The sequence below is a fragment of the Hermetia illucens genome, chromosome 4 (genome assembly GCF_905115235.1).
Source record: "Hermetia illucens chromosome 4, iHerIll2.2.curated.20191125, whole genome shotgun sequence".
Classification (NCBI taxonomy): domain Eukaryota; kingdom Metazoa; phylum Arthropoda; class Insecta; order Diptera; family Stratiomyidae; genus Hermetia; species Hermetia illucens.
The window spans coordinates 127,313,302-127,330,376 of NC_051852.1; the positions used below are offsets into that span (position 1 = coordinate 127,313,302).

General features: G+C 42.3%; 2 protein-coding genes across 3 annotated transcripts; both read right to left on the reverse strand.

Moving 5' to 3' along the window:
- Nucleotides 1–1,805: 1,805 nt before the first annotated feature.
- On the reverse strand, nucleotides 1,806–11,998 carry LOC119655895 (lysozyme 2-like). 2 transcript variants are annotated; one of them, XM_038062045.1, is made up of 2 exons: nucleotides 11,542–11,998; nucleotides 1,806–1,836 (listed from the first exon to the last, which is right to left on the reverse strand). In XM_038062045.1, exons 1-2 carry the CDS (start codon nucleotides 11,942–11,944, stop codon nucleotides 1,817–1,819), a joined length of 423 nt encoding a protein of 140 aa, XP_037917973.1. In that variant the 5' UTR covers nucleotides 11,945–11,998; the 3' UTR covers nucleotides 1,806–1,816. The 2 variants fall into 2 exon arrangements, with proteins under 2 accessions (XP_037917973.1, XP_037917974.1); XM_038062046.1 differs by lacking the exon at nucleotides 1,806–1,836 and adding an exon at nucleotides 11,144–11,248 and having other exon boundaries at nucleotides 11,580–11,998.
- A 4,122-nt stretch (nucleotides 11,999–16,120) lies between these two features.
- On the reverse strand, nucleotides 16,121–16,626 carry LOC119654678 (lysozyme 2-like). The gene has a single exon (XM_038060181.1). The coding sequence runs from the start codon at nucleotides 16,582–16,584 to the stop codon at nucleotides 16,162–16,164; it is 423 nt and encodes a 140-aa protein (XP_037916109.1). The 5' UTR covers nucleotides 16,585–16,626; the 3' UTR covers nucleotides 16,121–16,161.
- Nucleotides 16,627–17,075: the final 449 nt, after the last annotated feature.

The following is a 17,075-nucleotide window of genomic DNA, read 5'->3' on the forward strand; positions in this document are numbered from 1 at the left end:
AGTGCCACTCCTTCAAGTAAGCGTTGAACGACCCAAGCAGTAAGCTCTCTCATTGTGAAAAGGAGACAATCCACGATTCTTTCCGCCCTATTGACATGAATCCGTACATTCTGTATGAATCCTTTGGAATAGTACCCATACCCATGCCGTCCTTCTGGTCGGTATTTAATGTGCAGGGTTTCTACAGAACCTCGGTTTGCCATGTGACAAGTTTATAGCCAAGTCCCCCACGAGTCTTCATTGACCCCGTTGACCGAGATCTGTCAACCGCGAGCATTGCTTTTACTTATCGTGCAGCGGAGTCTCCTTTTTTGACACCTCTGCTGACGTTCCTCTAGAGGAACGTTGCCGACCGCATTTGCTTCACCACTGCCGCGCATTTCCTGATGATCATTTTGCCTTTTCGGCTATAGCTTTGAATATCGGGCTCACTAGTACTCGGTTCGTGTCCGAATACACTTGCTCAGGACTAGCGATTCTGACTGGGCCTTTCTTCGAAACAGGGGCATTTCAGGGTATTGAAGTTGCCATCCCCGCACTGGGAAAGGCTTCCTCTTTATTTGTGTGTCCCAGTGTCACATCGGGTATTTCAGCCCTCACTGACTCTTTCGCTGTTCGCTGCGGTAAACGACGCATTTTTGTACTGCACCCAAACGAACTCACTCTTCTCACTTTTCTATTTTGTCAATTTTTTTTGTTGGTTTAAATGTATTCTCCATGGAAAATTCGCCAGCGCATCGTGTGCAAGGGAGCGGGCCGTAATAGTCAGGAACGATGGCACAGCTCCTACCCAATCCACCTAAGGCCTGACCTACGCATAGCTGATCCTGGAATTCACGGACGGATCAGTGCTCGTTTGGGGCAACGCGGTCAACCAACGCCGGTTCAATGCACACTACTCGACAAGGGTCCCGAAGGGGCTGGCTCCTGATACACGTTACAACTACCACCTTGCCAGAGCAAGGCTCACGGCTGACGACTCTGGGGACTCCGACATGTACTGACTACTATCTAGAACTGCTTACTTAGGCATTTCGGAGACCCCGTATTATAAGTGATCCGCTAAAGGTCGCTAACGACCCATGAGGGAGCATAGATAGCGTAAAGCTGTACATAGCCATGAAAAAAATCGGTATCCCGGCGAAATTAATAAGACCAACTAAGCTGACCCTGATCAATGTGCAACACCAGATAAAAGCAGCAGGACCTTTCTCGAGACAAGAGGTCGCCCTATTATTCGTCCTCTTTAATCTGGCCCGGCAAAAAGTGATTCGCAATGCAGATATCAATGCAAGAAGCACCATCCTCTTCAAGTCCACCCAACGACTGGCCTACGCTGACGATATTAACATTGTGGGAAGAACAACCCGAGATGTATAGTCTACCTTCATCCAGATTAAGCAGGCGACACGAGAACTTCTGCTGCACATTAATGAAGGCAGCACCAAGGAACAAAGAACCAACAACATCGAAAAACAATAAAGATAGGAGACTACAAATTTGAGACCGTTCTCCTATCTACCCTTTTAGGGTTATCAAATTGGTGGACCTCGGCGCAAAACCGAGGTATGTGGCCTAAACCAGATTGCCGGTGACGGCGAACAATTTAGGTATAGAATGGGGGAATTTGGATAAAAGCAATCCGAAAAATGGCCTACTATAAGAAGAGGTCGGGGATAACTATAATAGATATGTATATCAGAAAGACACTGAAGCATTCAGAAGGTACCACTGAGGTGAACATTTAAACAAACAAAACAAGATAACTCTTTAGAATTTTTTAGTATTTTTATTATCTCATTTTCCAAATATAAATTTAGATACAGTCAGCAACACTTGGGGCAGTTCCATTACAGTAGTTGAGCCATCCGTACCAGGCCTTGAATCCTTGTTGTTGGTAGACAAGTTGGGCACACTTCCAGGAAGCTGACAAGTTTCCGAGAAGAGCGGTACAAGAGATTCCACAGCTATTGTAGGAGGAGACGTTTCCTTGACACCACCATTGGTTGTTGATTTGGAAGAGACCGAAATCTTGGGTTCCGTTGTAGTTGATGGCTCCGACGGCTTGATCGTTGAATCCTGATTCGTGTTGGATCAAGCAGATCCAGTTGGCAAGGGTGATCATGTTGGTTACACCATAATCGTGGTAGAGGATACGAGCCATTTCGCAACGGCTGTAAACCCTGGCTTGAGCACAGGATACGAGGACAAGGAGGGCAATAACTGCGATGGCCTTCATTTTGGATATTTCGGTTCTTTGGTAGACTCAAGGAACTGTTGAAATATCGCTCAACCACAAATGCTTTTATACTAGAATCACAGATTTGCTATCTATTTTGCCTGAGATAGCAATTTATCTCATTAACGTGACAAAACGTTTTTCCTTTGGCTGATAAAGTTAACTGATTTTAATAACATTTTAGTAACGTTGAACACTTCCTTGAATGTTCATTTGATGCACTGATTAACCTGTTATTATTCCTAAAATAGAACAATTTGATTTTCAAAGTTATGCAGACCGTCTCAAGTGGAAGCGCTAGCAGATTAGTTTTGATACCATCAATCGATTTAAAATGATTTGAATATTGCATTATCGTCGCCTATTTTTCGCCAGGCTTTAATTGGTTGAATATTACTGCAGATAGTATCTACATACCGATTGTCTTTTTTGACACTTCCAACTGATTTGTTATAGTTTTGAACGTTTCGATTGGTTTTTTTTACCTCTTTGGTTGTATTATTCGTTTTTAAAAAACAGCAGGTGTAAATCAAAGGTCAGAATAGTAAATCAAAGTCCACTAAAACTCTGCAAGCTCGAAAAAGCACTGAATCCGTAGATTCCGTAGCCTACATAACGACGAACTCTATGAGCGATACTATGACCTTCAGGTTGTGGATAAACGCCGGCTCAATAGGTCGCGGTCGGAGGGTCACTCAATCCGTACGAATGAGGTTGAGATTTGGAATGGAACTCAGTTAACTAAAGGAAACCACCTTGCCGTCAATATTTCCGACGTATGTCAGAGTCAGAATTCTTCGCCTTTACCAGTCCTGATCTCTGTACTATTTCCTGCAGTTTATGAATAAGGATGCATTGTTTTAAGAAGAAGAAACCTACCTGGCTTTTGCTTATAGTATTGAATTCACTAATGATGAACCGTAGTCATGATAGCAACAGAAATAAGGTTTCTATGCCTTATTCAATAGCATCCTCAAAAACGTTATAAAGAATGAAGTTCACCTAGCCCATAGCTGCTCAAAGAGAAAGTAGGCAGATAAGCCAACAACCCTGCTGGCTGAGTCAACGCCAAATGGTAAGATGAGGATCTCCAAATGATGGCATCGGGAAACTGTGTATTCACATCGACTGGTTGGTAGCGGATACTATAGGCCAATGCTCTGAGGCCTAAGAATGCGATCAGACCTGAGTTTGCAAAGGTCTCATCCAAAATGGCTTTTCCTACGAAGCCTCACCAGAGGTTAACTGGTGCCATAGGAATCATGATGGAACTGGGACACCATATGTTCTAAAAGATCTCCTGGAGTATGTGACCTCGGTCCGTTTATTTGCCTTTAGCACCCTTGTGAGAGTTTCATGAGGGTTGTGCCCAGTCAAGGCAAAACTCTGCTGTGATCTCCAAATCAATTTGTATCCGAATAGGATCTAGCCCACATTTATGTTTTTGCCTTCATGATGGCTAGTCAAAGTTAAATACTAATTTATCCGAAAAGTTCTTCTTTATAAACTATACGAACCCGTAATGCTCTAATTCCTTCAACTTATGCAAATAGTATTTGACATCTTTTTCTGCAAAATGATTACTTATGAAGGTGATACTCTTCTCATTCGAAGAAACATTTAATCTGTTAGCAAGTAAGGAGGGTGATCATACAATTAAATCCCTAATTCAAACACTTTGGCAAATTAAACCTCAGAAGTGTAAGACCGCGAATTCTGTTGGTAGAAAAAAATTTCCGCTACTTCTACCTTCGTGTTCTTCTTTTTCTTCAGCCTTTGTCCCGTTCACAGGCGGGGTTGGCTCGTTGTGATCTGTTTCGCCATTTGATTCTATCAAATGCCTCATCTGGATGCAGTCGCGAGGCTTTTAAATCCGCATCCAACGTATTGATCCACCGTTGTTTTGGCCTGCCTTTTGGCCGCTTACCATCGACTTTGTTGTTCAGACCAATCTTCGCAAGTGAATTCTCGTTAGCGCGAATTACGTCGCCATGCCATCGAAGATGCGTCTTCCGCACGATCGATGCAACTCCATATTGATCTCGGATATCCTTGAAATTGAAATCGAAAACGTGCCACGCTATTAGTCCAACGCAACATCTTCGTCTCCATAAAAGCTAGAAGCCGTTCATTGTCTTTTATAGTCGACCAACACTCAGAACCATAGAGAGCGACAGGACGGACGACATTGCGTTAAATTTTAGATTTGAGACGTTCGTTGATACGTTGATCACAAAGAACACCAGTCGTGGAACGTCTCATCTTGCGTTAACGCGTGTTCTCCATTGGCTGATGGCATTGACCCGAGATATTTAAATCGCTCAATTCTGGGGAGGTCACTGCCGCTGACTGTAATTGTGTCTGTTTCATGGGGATCGGTTATTCGTTTTCATATTCGTTTTTATTCAGTTTCAATCGGTGACAGTGGTGCATGAGGCGATCATTCCATCTTTGGACAAGTTGCTCGAGATCGTTATTGCTATTAAACGCTAGGAAAACATCATCTGGATAAAGCAGTATATAAAGGGCTGGACATTGGATGTCCTATGTGACGGTGTTCATAAAAAGAACAAAAAAGAAAGGTGAGAGGGCGCTTCCTTAATGAACATACTTCTCCCTTCATCTAATCGAGCAATAATGAGTAGGGCACTCCTTTTAAATGTTTTCTCTTTCTGAAGTTAATCGATATCACTTTCCTAGGTTAAGGAACAACTTTACCCCTTTTTAGAAAGAGTTTCCCCCTTTGCAGCTTACTATTAATTTTCTCCGAAAATCTAATTTGTTGTTCCTAAACTGCGTCAACAGGGTATTAAGAAAGTTCATGCAAACACGTTTTGAATCCGGATTGCAATTAAACATCCACTCGGGACTGAACCCTCTGGCTTTTTGACGTGTCGCGGCGCGCAATTTTGTTCATTGTTTCTTGTGTGTTTTCATCCTGTTCTCTGTGAAACCGATGTGAGCGTCAGGACCGCTCTAACAGACGAAAGTTTTAAATCACCCTTGTCCTTTCCTCTTGTTTCAAAATTCTCTTGGTATACGTACTGGTTGGCACTTCGACTCCTGTTAATGTCTTAATACACGACAGGAAGTACACGTCATTTATACTGAATTTCTTGAAAACTTTGATTCTGTTAACCATAATATATCCCTTTCAAACTCTTTCTTTCTTTTAATGGTTTCTCACCCCATTGCTTCTCTGCTTCCTCCAGAGTTCTACAACCCTCCGCACTTGTTTGCCTCTCAGTCGTCTCCTGCGGGTTCTCCAACTAAGATCCTTCGGTGCATTGCTGCTCGGTGAATTAGCTTAAAATAAATTTCAGCAAATGCCACTAAATATATTACTCGTTCAAACTCTTCTCAACAGTATACAACTCCTTGGTTTGCCTTTAGAACTGTTCACCGTAACTGAATTAGCCGGATCCCTCTTTATGAAAAACTAACCTTGTGTGGGCCGTCCTTACCGACCCCCTGTCATCCCTGTCATGGTATGTGTACTTTTTGCAAGCTCTTTAATAGTGACCAACTCCATTATTTTTTCCTCTCTAGTACAGTCCTCTGAGTACAGTCCTTTATATAACTAAATAAATAAAGGCAGCACAAAAAGTGGGGTCAGTTTCCCCATGATTATCCCGACTTTCCAGCATAACTTAGTGTACTTGAATGATGTTATCATTAGTAGTTGCAACTCTTGGCCATCCCGGACGTTCATCCTCACTTAAGCTGGGCTTTAATTTGAGTAGACCTATTGTCGGTTGATATAACTCACTGTCAGTTTCTGGCAATGCACTTCAGCTGCCTACAAGATTTTTCGAGAGGCTTTCCCTGTTCCTCCACTGTCTTACGCCTCGTAATTCAAGAACGGCCAACTTGTCTGTCCTTCTAAGATAGTGGATTTCATGCTACGGTGAACCCGCAACGAAGATATCGTCCCTCTCAATGAGTGACCTATTCACTGCCACATTCGATTTCTCGTCAATACAACCAAGTGTATTTGCGCTATACGCCGATCAAGTTCTTAGTTAATTATTGTCTTAGACCAGAATACCAAGGTGACACAAGGCACACATGAACTGATGGAACCTTGGAGCTTCTGAGGTTCCGAGTGGTAGTCAGTTTCCATAGGCCGCTCCTATATACAATAGCAGCACAGAAACAACTTTTGCACAGAAGAATCTCAAGTCAATCTTGGGGCTGAGATAACCGCGTTTTCAGATTTTAGAGCAGAGAGCAAAGGCGAATCTTGTGCTATTAATGCATCAAGCGGTATTCAGTTCGGTGCACCATCGGCAGGAACCACGCTTCAGAGATAAACAAATTGATCAATGCCTTGGATGCTCAGTTCAATAATGCAGATAGGCGAAGTGAGATGACCCGTCAGGCTGAGAAGTTCGGATTTGTTGGTGTTTATCTTCAGTCCGACTCTATTTGTCTCTCGCCTTTGAAAGTAGCCCGGTGTTCATCAATATTCTGAGGTGGGTTGAATTTGAGAGGTCGTCGCTCTGATACCCGTGCGACCAGAATGAATGAAGCATGAAAAAGGATTTGATCGGTTTTATCAATGCAGAAGTGTTTGGAATAAATACCACACTGCCAAAGAGTTTGACATTCCCCGAAATCCATACTGTGCGTAAGAAGAGATGGTTTGCATAATAGCCACATTGGAATCTTTACAACTGGTGAAAGATCATGTTGCGATTTTTTGGTGGTCAAAATATACATTCAACTTTTTTTGGCTATGGTAGGTGTGGTAAATGTGGATAGCTGCTATGATCTTCTAAGTCTCACTTGCATAGAGTATGACAATACATATCGGCAAGATCTTCTGTAGCGTCCGCGATTGTTAATGACTAGGAAAATCCGAACGAAGCGCGCGTTGCTGATTTTGGATTGGGTTTTGCGTTTTGTGAAGTTGGACATGGTGCTGGTCAAACGCGCACCGAAAAGGATGCTCTGATTTCATTGTGGGACTGACAGTTTCTACCATTTGTAATAACTCAGTTAGTTTATTTTTAGTGATTCAATAGCAGTCTTTTTGACTACCGGCCACCCACATCAGTCATTACAAATGGCGCCCAACGTAGGCAACTTTGGAGTTACTGTAGAGAACGTTGACGCAATGTCCACGCAGTCATCTGCTTTCCAAAGAGGTACGCCCTTATGACTTTATTCCGAAATTCGAGATTTTGGACATAGAGGCTTAGGTGCGTCTAGAAGCCCGTAACCGTAACAGAAGAGTCTGGTATCGTCCGAACACTCCTCGTACATTCCGCCCCGGTCAACAGAGTGTTCTTGCTTGGGACGCAAGTTCTTATTGTGATGACGTTGGGCAATGAGCGCTGCTCAAAAAGACCCGAACTAAATCATTACATCGGCGCAACAACTGGTGTCCAGTGTAGACCTGTCTTAGTAAGGAATCGGAGGAAGGAAAAAAGTCAAATTCCATCCACAACTAGATGGACATTTATTCATTTTTATTTTCCAAATAATGCCTCCGCTTTAAAACCAGAACATTCGAGTTCTTTTGAATTTGACTTCTCGGCGCACCACGATTCTGTTGGTTGGGTTGATCTTTCTACGCAAGATGCAAAGACGACAAACGTTTTTTTCCGCTTCATTATTGGAAAAGCTGGTTGAAAAGCGATTGGCTGCACTTTAACCATCGATCCAGAATACGCATTTGGCGCTTTCGATTGTACTTCAGCTGCCTTGACAGACTTGACGAAAGGTCCGATAACTATTCCGGACATAACGACAGATTCGGACCTAACTACATGTTTGAATATGATAACTTGGATAATGATCAAAACTCCTGGATGCCAGCCACAACCGCTTAATGCCACCTCAACAGATTTTGTCTACACAATTATTGTGTGCTTGGATCTGTTTTTTGACGTCACACCAACAGGTTTGCCAATCAATTAGTTTCTGTTTCATGTGGAAGCACTAACTCATTCAACCCTATAGGAAGATACCAGTCTGCAGTCTACCTATGGATACACCCTTTCTAGGAACAGAGCACCAGACTGGTATTACCACAGATTTGTCGACGAATTGGGTGGAATTCTTTTCACGAGGCTTTTCGCCTGCACCTTAAGACCATGAGGCTACGAGGCCACACCTCAGGTTGTGCGTTGACTAGCTAGTAGGCTAGAAAATATTTCATAATGGAAGACGAACTGATAGCGTTGCCACTTCGAAGGCCGAAAACCGACGAACAGATGCAACTTCTCCACTTTCTGGATCGTAAAATGGACGAATTGCGCAAGTTAGTGCAGTTGAGCGTAAATTTAGAGAAGCGTCTCTCAAACAGACTCTCTGACCAATTACACAGTTGCTCTTCCGAATGTGGACAGTAAGTGAACATGCTGTGCACCCCACGATATCCCCAGTGTAAGGAATAATATTTTGATTCTGAATGGGCCTGCTGAAATTGTTGGCAAATTAGTCCTCGAAGACTGTTGAAGTGTCTAAAATCTTCTATCACGATAGCCGCCACTTCAGGGACTGAAGTGTGCAAAGGACCGTCTTCCACATTCCCGAGCCTGGTTAACAAAGAAACGTGCAAGTGCCTGTCGATGGAACACTTCAATGAAGTTTCAATGTTTGCTTACGGAACTTTACAGGAAAGAGCTTTCTTGAGAACAAAATGCGCCTTAATTTTAAGATTATGAATGTTCCCCAATAGGAAGCCTAACTTCTGGTGGAACATCGAAGCGAGCCTACTCTTCGCTTAGGTTGCCATCGAACCGGAAAATTGCTCAAAGGACGATAAGTAGGATTTATTAAGAAGGAAAAATAAGGCTACAGAAAAAAATTAAAGGAATTTCTGCACAGGGAGTCCATGGCATCATGTAGGGATTATTGCCTCAACAATGGACGGATTGCGCGTCATCTGAGACTTCAGAGGCAATATTCAAAGAAAAACTTCTGGAAATTTTCAGTTTGTTATGGCGAAAAGGAAACCTAGAAGACCCGTTAGCGCAAGTTGGAAGGAAAATGTCTTACAGAGAAGATCTTCCTAACATTATCATCATCATTAACGGCGCAACAACCGGTATCCGGTCTAGACCTGCGTTAATAAGGAACTCCAGACATCCCGGTTTTGCGCCGAGGTCCACCAATTCCATATCCCTAAAAGCCGTCTGGGGTCCTGACCTACGCCATCGCTCCATCTTAGGCAGGGTCTGCCTCGTCTTCTTTTTCTACCATACATATTGCCCTTATAGAACTTCCGGGTTGGATCATCCTCATCCATACGGATTAAGTGACCCGCCCACCGTAACCTATTGAGCCGGATTTTATCCACAACCGGACGGTCATAGTATCGCTCATAGATTTCGTCATTGTGTAGGCTACGGAATCGTCCATCCTCATGTAGGGGGCCAAAAATTCTTCGGAGGATTCTTCTCTCGAACGCGGCCAAGAGTTCGCAATTTTTCTTGCTAAGAACCCAAGTTTCCGAGGAATACATGAGGACTGGCAAGATCATAGTCTTGTACAGTAAGAGCTCCTAACATTATGGTAGTGGCAAAAATGTATCTTATGGTGGTACACCACCGGAGTGCCATCCCTTAGCGTCCCACACATGTTTTAAACACTAAGGAAAGTACTAAGCGGAGTAATGACCGATTTGGATAGTTGGTGGCCTGGAAGCTTTTTGAATTGACAGTCTTATTACCGTCAAGTGATTTCACTGTTGAAACTTAGCTAAAAACATGTGGATCTTGAGAATGCATCGACTTTGGCTATCTGGAGCTAATATGAAGAGTCCCCTTCCAGTTATCTTGTTGCTTTTGTCGGCAGCTGTTCGGAGGAATGACGGACTAATAAAACACTGTTAACGGAATCGAAGGGTGTATTGCCTTCGTGGGTATACCACATTGCACTGTACTGCTTCCTCTCTTGTAGAACATCATAAACAAATATACACCCAACCTTCACCACTGTAGTGAATAACACCAAAGCTGATAGCCATTGTGGTTACGAAACATAATGTCTGGTCGTACCTCTATGGAAACAAACTAGCGGTGGAGAAAAGGAAAATAATGGAAATCATTTCAGGAAATACTATTACGTTGCCCAAACCTGAAAAGAAGAGAGTAGAGGCAAATGATCCTCAATTTGGAAAGGGAGGAAACAGGAATCGGATTAGAGATAAATACAAATAACACCAACTGCACCAAATATGATGTCGCTCAACGCGTTAGAGCACTAGGTCCGTCATCGCTGTTTAACACAAAAATTTGAAAATAGAGCTTCTCAACACCAGCATCACGTTGAAATTGTTTTATGCTCTCTTTGACGGTGTATGAAAATAGCCGATGGCTAGCCTGCTATTCGAAGGCTCTCGGAAAGATCGCCTATTAACGAGGGTGCACTCCTGGCTATGCCATACAATGGAAGCTCCTAACGGTGAATGGCTAACGATTGGATCGCCCAGGAACTACATGGCGCAAAACAGTTGAGAAGGAGCGGAAAGAAGATAAAGGAATTATTATTTAATTTATGATTTACCACCTTTTTTCCTAAGATAAATTATAGTGTCGACCCCGTGGTCTCTGTCGTTTGATTGTCCAACTCCCCCTCTTTTCCTCTGGAATCTTTTATTCAATTGTTCACCCCCGATAGGTGGGTTAATTGTACATAAGTTTTTGACTGCTTGGACGCGGGATGCAAATTGTGTGGAAAATCCGGGGCTGAGGTAACAGCATTCATTTCAGCACAATCTCTATTCCGGGCCCCTAAAATCATAAATCGCAGGAGGACTAAAGACAAGTTAGGTAGCACCAGACTTCATACTCTGTGTGTGTATGTTTTCCGGAACTTCGAATTTGATAAAACAGTTCATAATATTGCTCCAAATCAAAGCTAGTTTTCCCAAAGCTCTGGATAGAAATATAGTTTTCGCTTTTCAAAAAATGATTTTATTGAAACTCCACAAAAAGAATTTAGATGCAGTCAGCCACCCTTGGGGCAGTTCCGTTGCAGTAGTTGAGCCATCCGTACCAGGCCTTGAATCCTTATTGTTGGTAGATAAATGAACAACAGTAGAGCTACCAGCAAACAGCATTGTCACCGAGATACTGCGCCAAGCTCTTCAAAGTCAGTTAAGAAACAATAAAAGTAAGCGATCTTCTTCAAAAGAAGTAACATTACCATTCTCACTTTTGAGGGTACTTTGACATAAAAGGCGGGAAGCATCAGTAACATAACATCAGGAAATAATCAAAGTCAAATATTTTTCGTTAAAGATCTTTATTGAAATTTCAGATCAGCTCCTTAGATGCAGTCAGCAACACTTGGGGCAGTTCCGTTACAGTAGTTGAGCCATCCGTACCAGGCCTTGAATCCTTGTTGTTGGTAGACAAGTTGGGCACACTTCCAGGAGGCTGACAAGTTTCCGAGAAGAGCGGTACAGGCGATTCCACAGCTATTGTAGGAGGAGACGTTTCCTTGACACCACCATTGGTTGTTGATTTGGAAGAGACCGAAATCTTGGGTTCCATTGTAGTTGAGGGCTCCGACGGCTTGATCGTTGAAGGATGATTCGTGTTGGATCAAGCAGATCCAGTTGGCAAGGGTGGTCAAGTTAGTTACACCATAATCGTGGTAGAGGATACGAGCCATTTCACAACGGCTGTAAACCCTGGCTTGAGCACAGGAAACGAGGACGAGGAGAGCAATAACTGCGATGGCTTTCATTTTGAATAGTTCGGTTCTTCGGTTGAATCAAGGAACTGATGAGAATTTGTTGGACTGTCCATCCTTTTATACTTGAATTTCACTCAAGATAGATGGGTCACCTATTGTTTTCGACGCGGTCGCTTATCTTAGATAACAACCACATGCATGACATCTAAAGTTTTAATTAATAGCAGACTATCGCAAAAAACTATGCCGATTTTATCTTCTGGGACAGCTTTTGTTCTGTCTGAACACAGTTTTGAAAATCATTCCACAGATTTTTACAATAGTAAGATTTCGAGTATTGAACATTGCAGGAACCCTTTTTGCGTATCCTAGTTCGGCATGCCATTAAAATGTAGTTAAATGGGAGTGTTAGATCTAAATAACAGATCAGGTGGAATGAAAAGCTGACTAAGATATGAGTACGTCAATTGGATTTCTGATTGGGACTATTCTATTTTGACTTTACTTTTGATTAGAGACAGTAGCTTGAGTGAGTTTCTCTTCTCAGAGCCTTGTTTCCAGCCGTGATTGTGTTCTGCGTGGTTCTGGTTGCGGAGCACCGTCACTACTTACTTGTGAAGGTTTATCAGCGCGGAGTTTGCAAGGAACTCATATGTTATGCTTTTTATCACGAAGGATCACCGTAGATTATGTGGTACCGCGAGAATTGGGATGGTTCTCTGCGAGCATTTCCTGTTGAATTCATGGGGCATATGCTCTCAGCCCCGTCATATACGGTTGGTCCCCTTGTTTTGATGGAGGACTTTGTAGCAGTAATAGTAGAACGACACATACCATTCAAATCGCCGCTCTATTCGGGATAGCTTTGATCTGTGGGGAAACGAGCATCAGGGGAAAACGGGTTATCATTTGTAATGGTCGCGGTATGCTTTTTCCCGATTTTTACTTTCCTCAGTCTTTTATTCATACGTTAAGCACTCTAAAACATCATTCGTTGTTATCAGCTTCATTAAGCTGCCTCCTAACATAAGATGTACACCTCAGAACATGCGGCGTTTCAATCAATGGCAAGTAGCGAAGTTAGAAACAACCACAAATCATTAAAAGGATATGCTCTACTTATCCAGTTTAACCGGAATATCGGAGTGGATGGAAAGCGAAAAAAAGGCCGACCGTACAAACGATCACTTGATATGCTGGATGATGATTTGAGGGCCTCGCGACTGCATCCATATCACGGGTTTGACCGAACTAAATGAAGCAACCAATCACGACGAGCCGACCTCACTTCTGAAGGAGACAAATGCTAAAGAAAAAGAAGAAGTATTAAAAGGATTCACTTCCATCATCTTTCTTAATTTATTCAGTAGTGGAAATAGAAACTTAGTTAATGGGAGTGACATTTGGGAAACGAGGGTTTTTTTTCAGAGATTTTGGCAGACGTCATAAGAATTATGACATTGCACAATAGCATACATCTGCACATGCAGATGCAGGCAAGGAGGGTGATCTTCAGAATGACCAAGAGTATCAGTGAGGCGCAGAGCTGCATAAATCGAAGGAAGATTAATATTCTTTCTGGACGGTACCCAGTACTGGTACCAACGAATAAGATGACAACGAGTTTTCATTTCGATATGAAGTTTGAAACACGTTAGAGTAACAGGGCAAACTGGGAAAGCTTGGCTGTGACATATTGCTTAAACCAGCAACTGATGACCTGGTATACTGACGGATCCCTCACAGTCGGGCGTCGCAGTCATTGGTCCAAGGAAAAAATACTCAGAATCAATAGGTAAGCACAGGAGCATATTCTAGGCGCAAATATACGCCATAGACAGATGGGTCTCCTTAAACATCCAAGGGAACTATAGGTGGCAGAAAATTGCTATTCTAACCGACAGCCAAGCGGCGATCAAAGCACTTAGGTACAACCAAGTGTAATTTAAACTGATATTGAAATGCCTTAACAGACTGAACACGCTCGGCACGAACAATAAAATGTGGATACACTTTGCCAGGCGATATGGAGTTGGCAGGCAATGAGGCTGCATACGAATTGGTCAAGAAGGGAGCAGAGACCCCCTGCACGGACCAGAAATTAATTTGGAATTTAATGGAAATACTCACTGGTCACTGCCAAATAAAGTATTATTTGCCTGCAGGTTTTGTGCGGAATATGATGAAACCTCCATTCATTCTGGGACAGTGTCCGGCGCTTGTGCAAAGTAGGTCAACGCACCTTGAAGAATACTTGGGATTAGATACCAAGTTGAAATACTTAGAAACTAGGAATACGAGGTGTGCACAAAAAGTAAGGTGAATTTCTATTTTTATAAAAGGATACTTCTTTATAAATCAATATTTATATTGTCATCTTCAAAGTAATCCTCTTCAAATATAATACACTTGTGCAAGAATTTTTTCGAGTCCTCGGAGCATTGCTGATAAACACTTTTTGGTATAGCCTTGAGCTCTTCCAGCGATGCAGTCTTTATCTCGTTAATCGTTACAAATCTCCGTCCTTTCATAGGTCCCTTCGGTTTTGGGAACAGGAATAAGTCGCAGGGTGTCAATATGATCCTTTTGAACATATCTGGATCGTCGTTGACGTCATTCAGCAGCTACTGAGCAATGCTCATGCGATGGTCCTTTAAGTCAAAGCTTAGCAGTTTTGGGACAAACTTCGCTGCCGCACATCTCATTGTATGACACCAGCCGACTGATACGCCAAAATCCTCTGCAATTTCTCGTATGGCTATTCGACGATTTTCCAAAACAATTTTCTGCACTGCTTCGACATAATCATCTGTTGTTGATGTGCTGGGGCATCCCGAACGAGGTTCATCATTGACATCTTCTCGATCATCTTAAAGAGCTTGTACCATTTCTAAACATTTTTTGTACTTAGAACGGACTCATCGTATGCCACTGTCAACATCTTAAGTATTTCAGAGTACTTGATTCCATTTTTGACACAAAATTTCATGCAAATTCGTTGCTCCACATTTTGTAGTAATGGAAAATCGCCGAGTACACTAAAACACGTCTAACTATCATATCTGCCAAAAATAAACTAAGTATGCAATTTGAAAATCGTCCTTGCTTTTTGAACACACCTCGTATATCAAAATTCCGGACGGCAATAGGCTTGCTTGGCAAACTGTAGATAATTGGCACTCTATAACCAGTAAAGAGGGCACAATAGTTCTTTGAGAACGCAGTGCAACTTCCCTTAATAGAATTATTATATAACAATGGCTAAGCACAACACCAAATACAATAAAGAAAATAATGCCTAAGATAGGAGGTGTTTTTCAAAAGTTTCAAAGAAAGTCGACGTTCACTATCGAAGTGCCCTCCCACTAGTCTTCATTGTTTCTATCATGGAGTCATGGAGCTCCCCCGTTTTACCCTTTTTTTTTTCTCATAACAAAACTGACTTCAGACCAACTGAATGAAGTGGCGCCATATAACCCACTTCTTCTGCGATTGGAACATGAATAAACGTTTTAAATTCAAAATTTAACGCATTGGTGCTCACCGTATCTTCCTTTATTGTTGCTAGTGCTAGCTGACAACCAAGAACAATGAACGGTGCTTCGCGGCAAGGAAGACAAAGATGTTGTATTGAATGAGTCCGAAATTAGGACATCCACGATCGATACGGAGTTGAATCCATTAAAAGGTACGTGAGAGGCGTCTGATATGATGTAATTCGTATTAGCGTGAAGGTAGTTTAGTTTGATGGAGAAGCTACAGCTAAGGAAGATCTTACTAGTCAAGCTTGACCTAAACACGAAGCTGATGGGGAAAAACAAAGCCGGCCGCGCAAGCAATGGCTTAATAAGGTAGATGGTGATTTGAGGGGCTCCCAGCTCCACCGGGACCAAGTCTACGATAGAGAACGGGACAAAAAGTAAAGAATAAGAGATTTCTAGAGAATCGAAGCTGCATTTAAGTGACACAAAATGGCCCCCCATCTATAAGGTTTGGTTTGTGAGCACGTTGGTCTGACACTGAACTTATATGGTGGTAGACTTACTGGGCCAATTTTCTCAGCATTTCTAGTTGTAAAGCACTTTTGTCCTCGTGATTGACCGAAGAAAGTCCGCAAAATCACATTGAATATTTTCATCCATTTACCTTTTGCGAAACACGAGAAGTGATAAGTCCTATAGCAAAACAGACAATCCTATTTTCAAGTATTATTAATAAAGCCGGACGTTTTTCAAAAAACCATTTTATTGAAATTTCGAAATAGAGATTTAGATACAATCAGCAACACTTGGGGCAGTTCCGTTGCAGTAGTTGAGCCATCCGTACCAGGCCTTGAATCCTTGTTGTTTGTAGACAAGTTGGGCACACTTCCAGGAAGCGGACAAGTTTCCGAGAAGAGCGGTACAGGAGATTCCGCAGCTATTGTAGGATGAAACATTTCCTTGACACCACCATTGGTTGTTGATTTGGAAGAGACCGAAATCTTGGGTTCCGTTGTAGTTGAGGGCTCCGACGGCTTGATCGTTGAAGGATGATTCGTGTTGGATCAAACAAATCCAGTTGGCGAGAGTGGTCAAGTTGGTTACTCCATAGTCGTGGTAGAGGATACGAGCCATTTCACAACGGCTGTAAACCCTGGCTTGAGCACAGGAAACGAGGACGAGGAGGGCAATAACTGCGATGGCTTTCATTTTGAATAGTTCGGTTCTTCGGTTGAATCAAGGAACTGATGAAAATTTTATGATTTGTCCCCCCTTTTATAGTCGCATTTCACTCAAAATAGATTCGTCACCTATTTTCTTTGACACTATGACTTATCTTAGATAAAAACTACATACATGGCATTTAAAGCTTTAATTAATATTGGGAAATAGTAAACTATCGCAAAAAACTATGCCGATTTTATCTTCTGGGGCAGCTCTTCTTTTGTCTGATATCATAGCTTTCAAAACATTTGGCAGATTTTTACAGTAGTCAGATGTCGGGTATTCAACATTGCTGTTACAAAGGAGTCTCTCAAAAAGGAAAGATCCACTAATTTCCCAGGAAAGAGTATTTAAATGGGAGTGTTACGTCTAAGTGACAGATCACGTGGAATGAAAAGTTGGGTCACATATGAGCATGCCAAATGAATTTCTGACAAAGGAACCTCTATCCTCGGCTTCCTTTTAATTGGAAATAG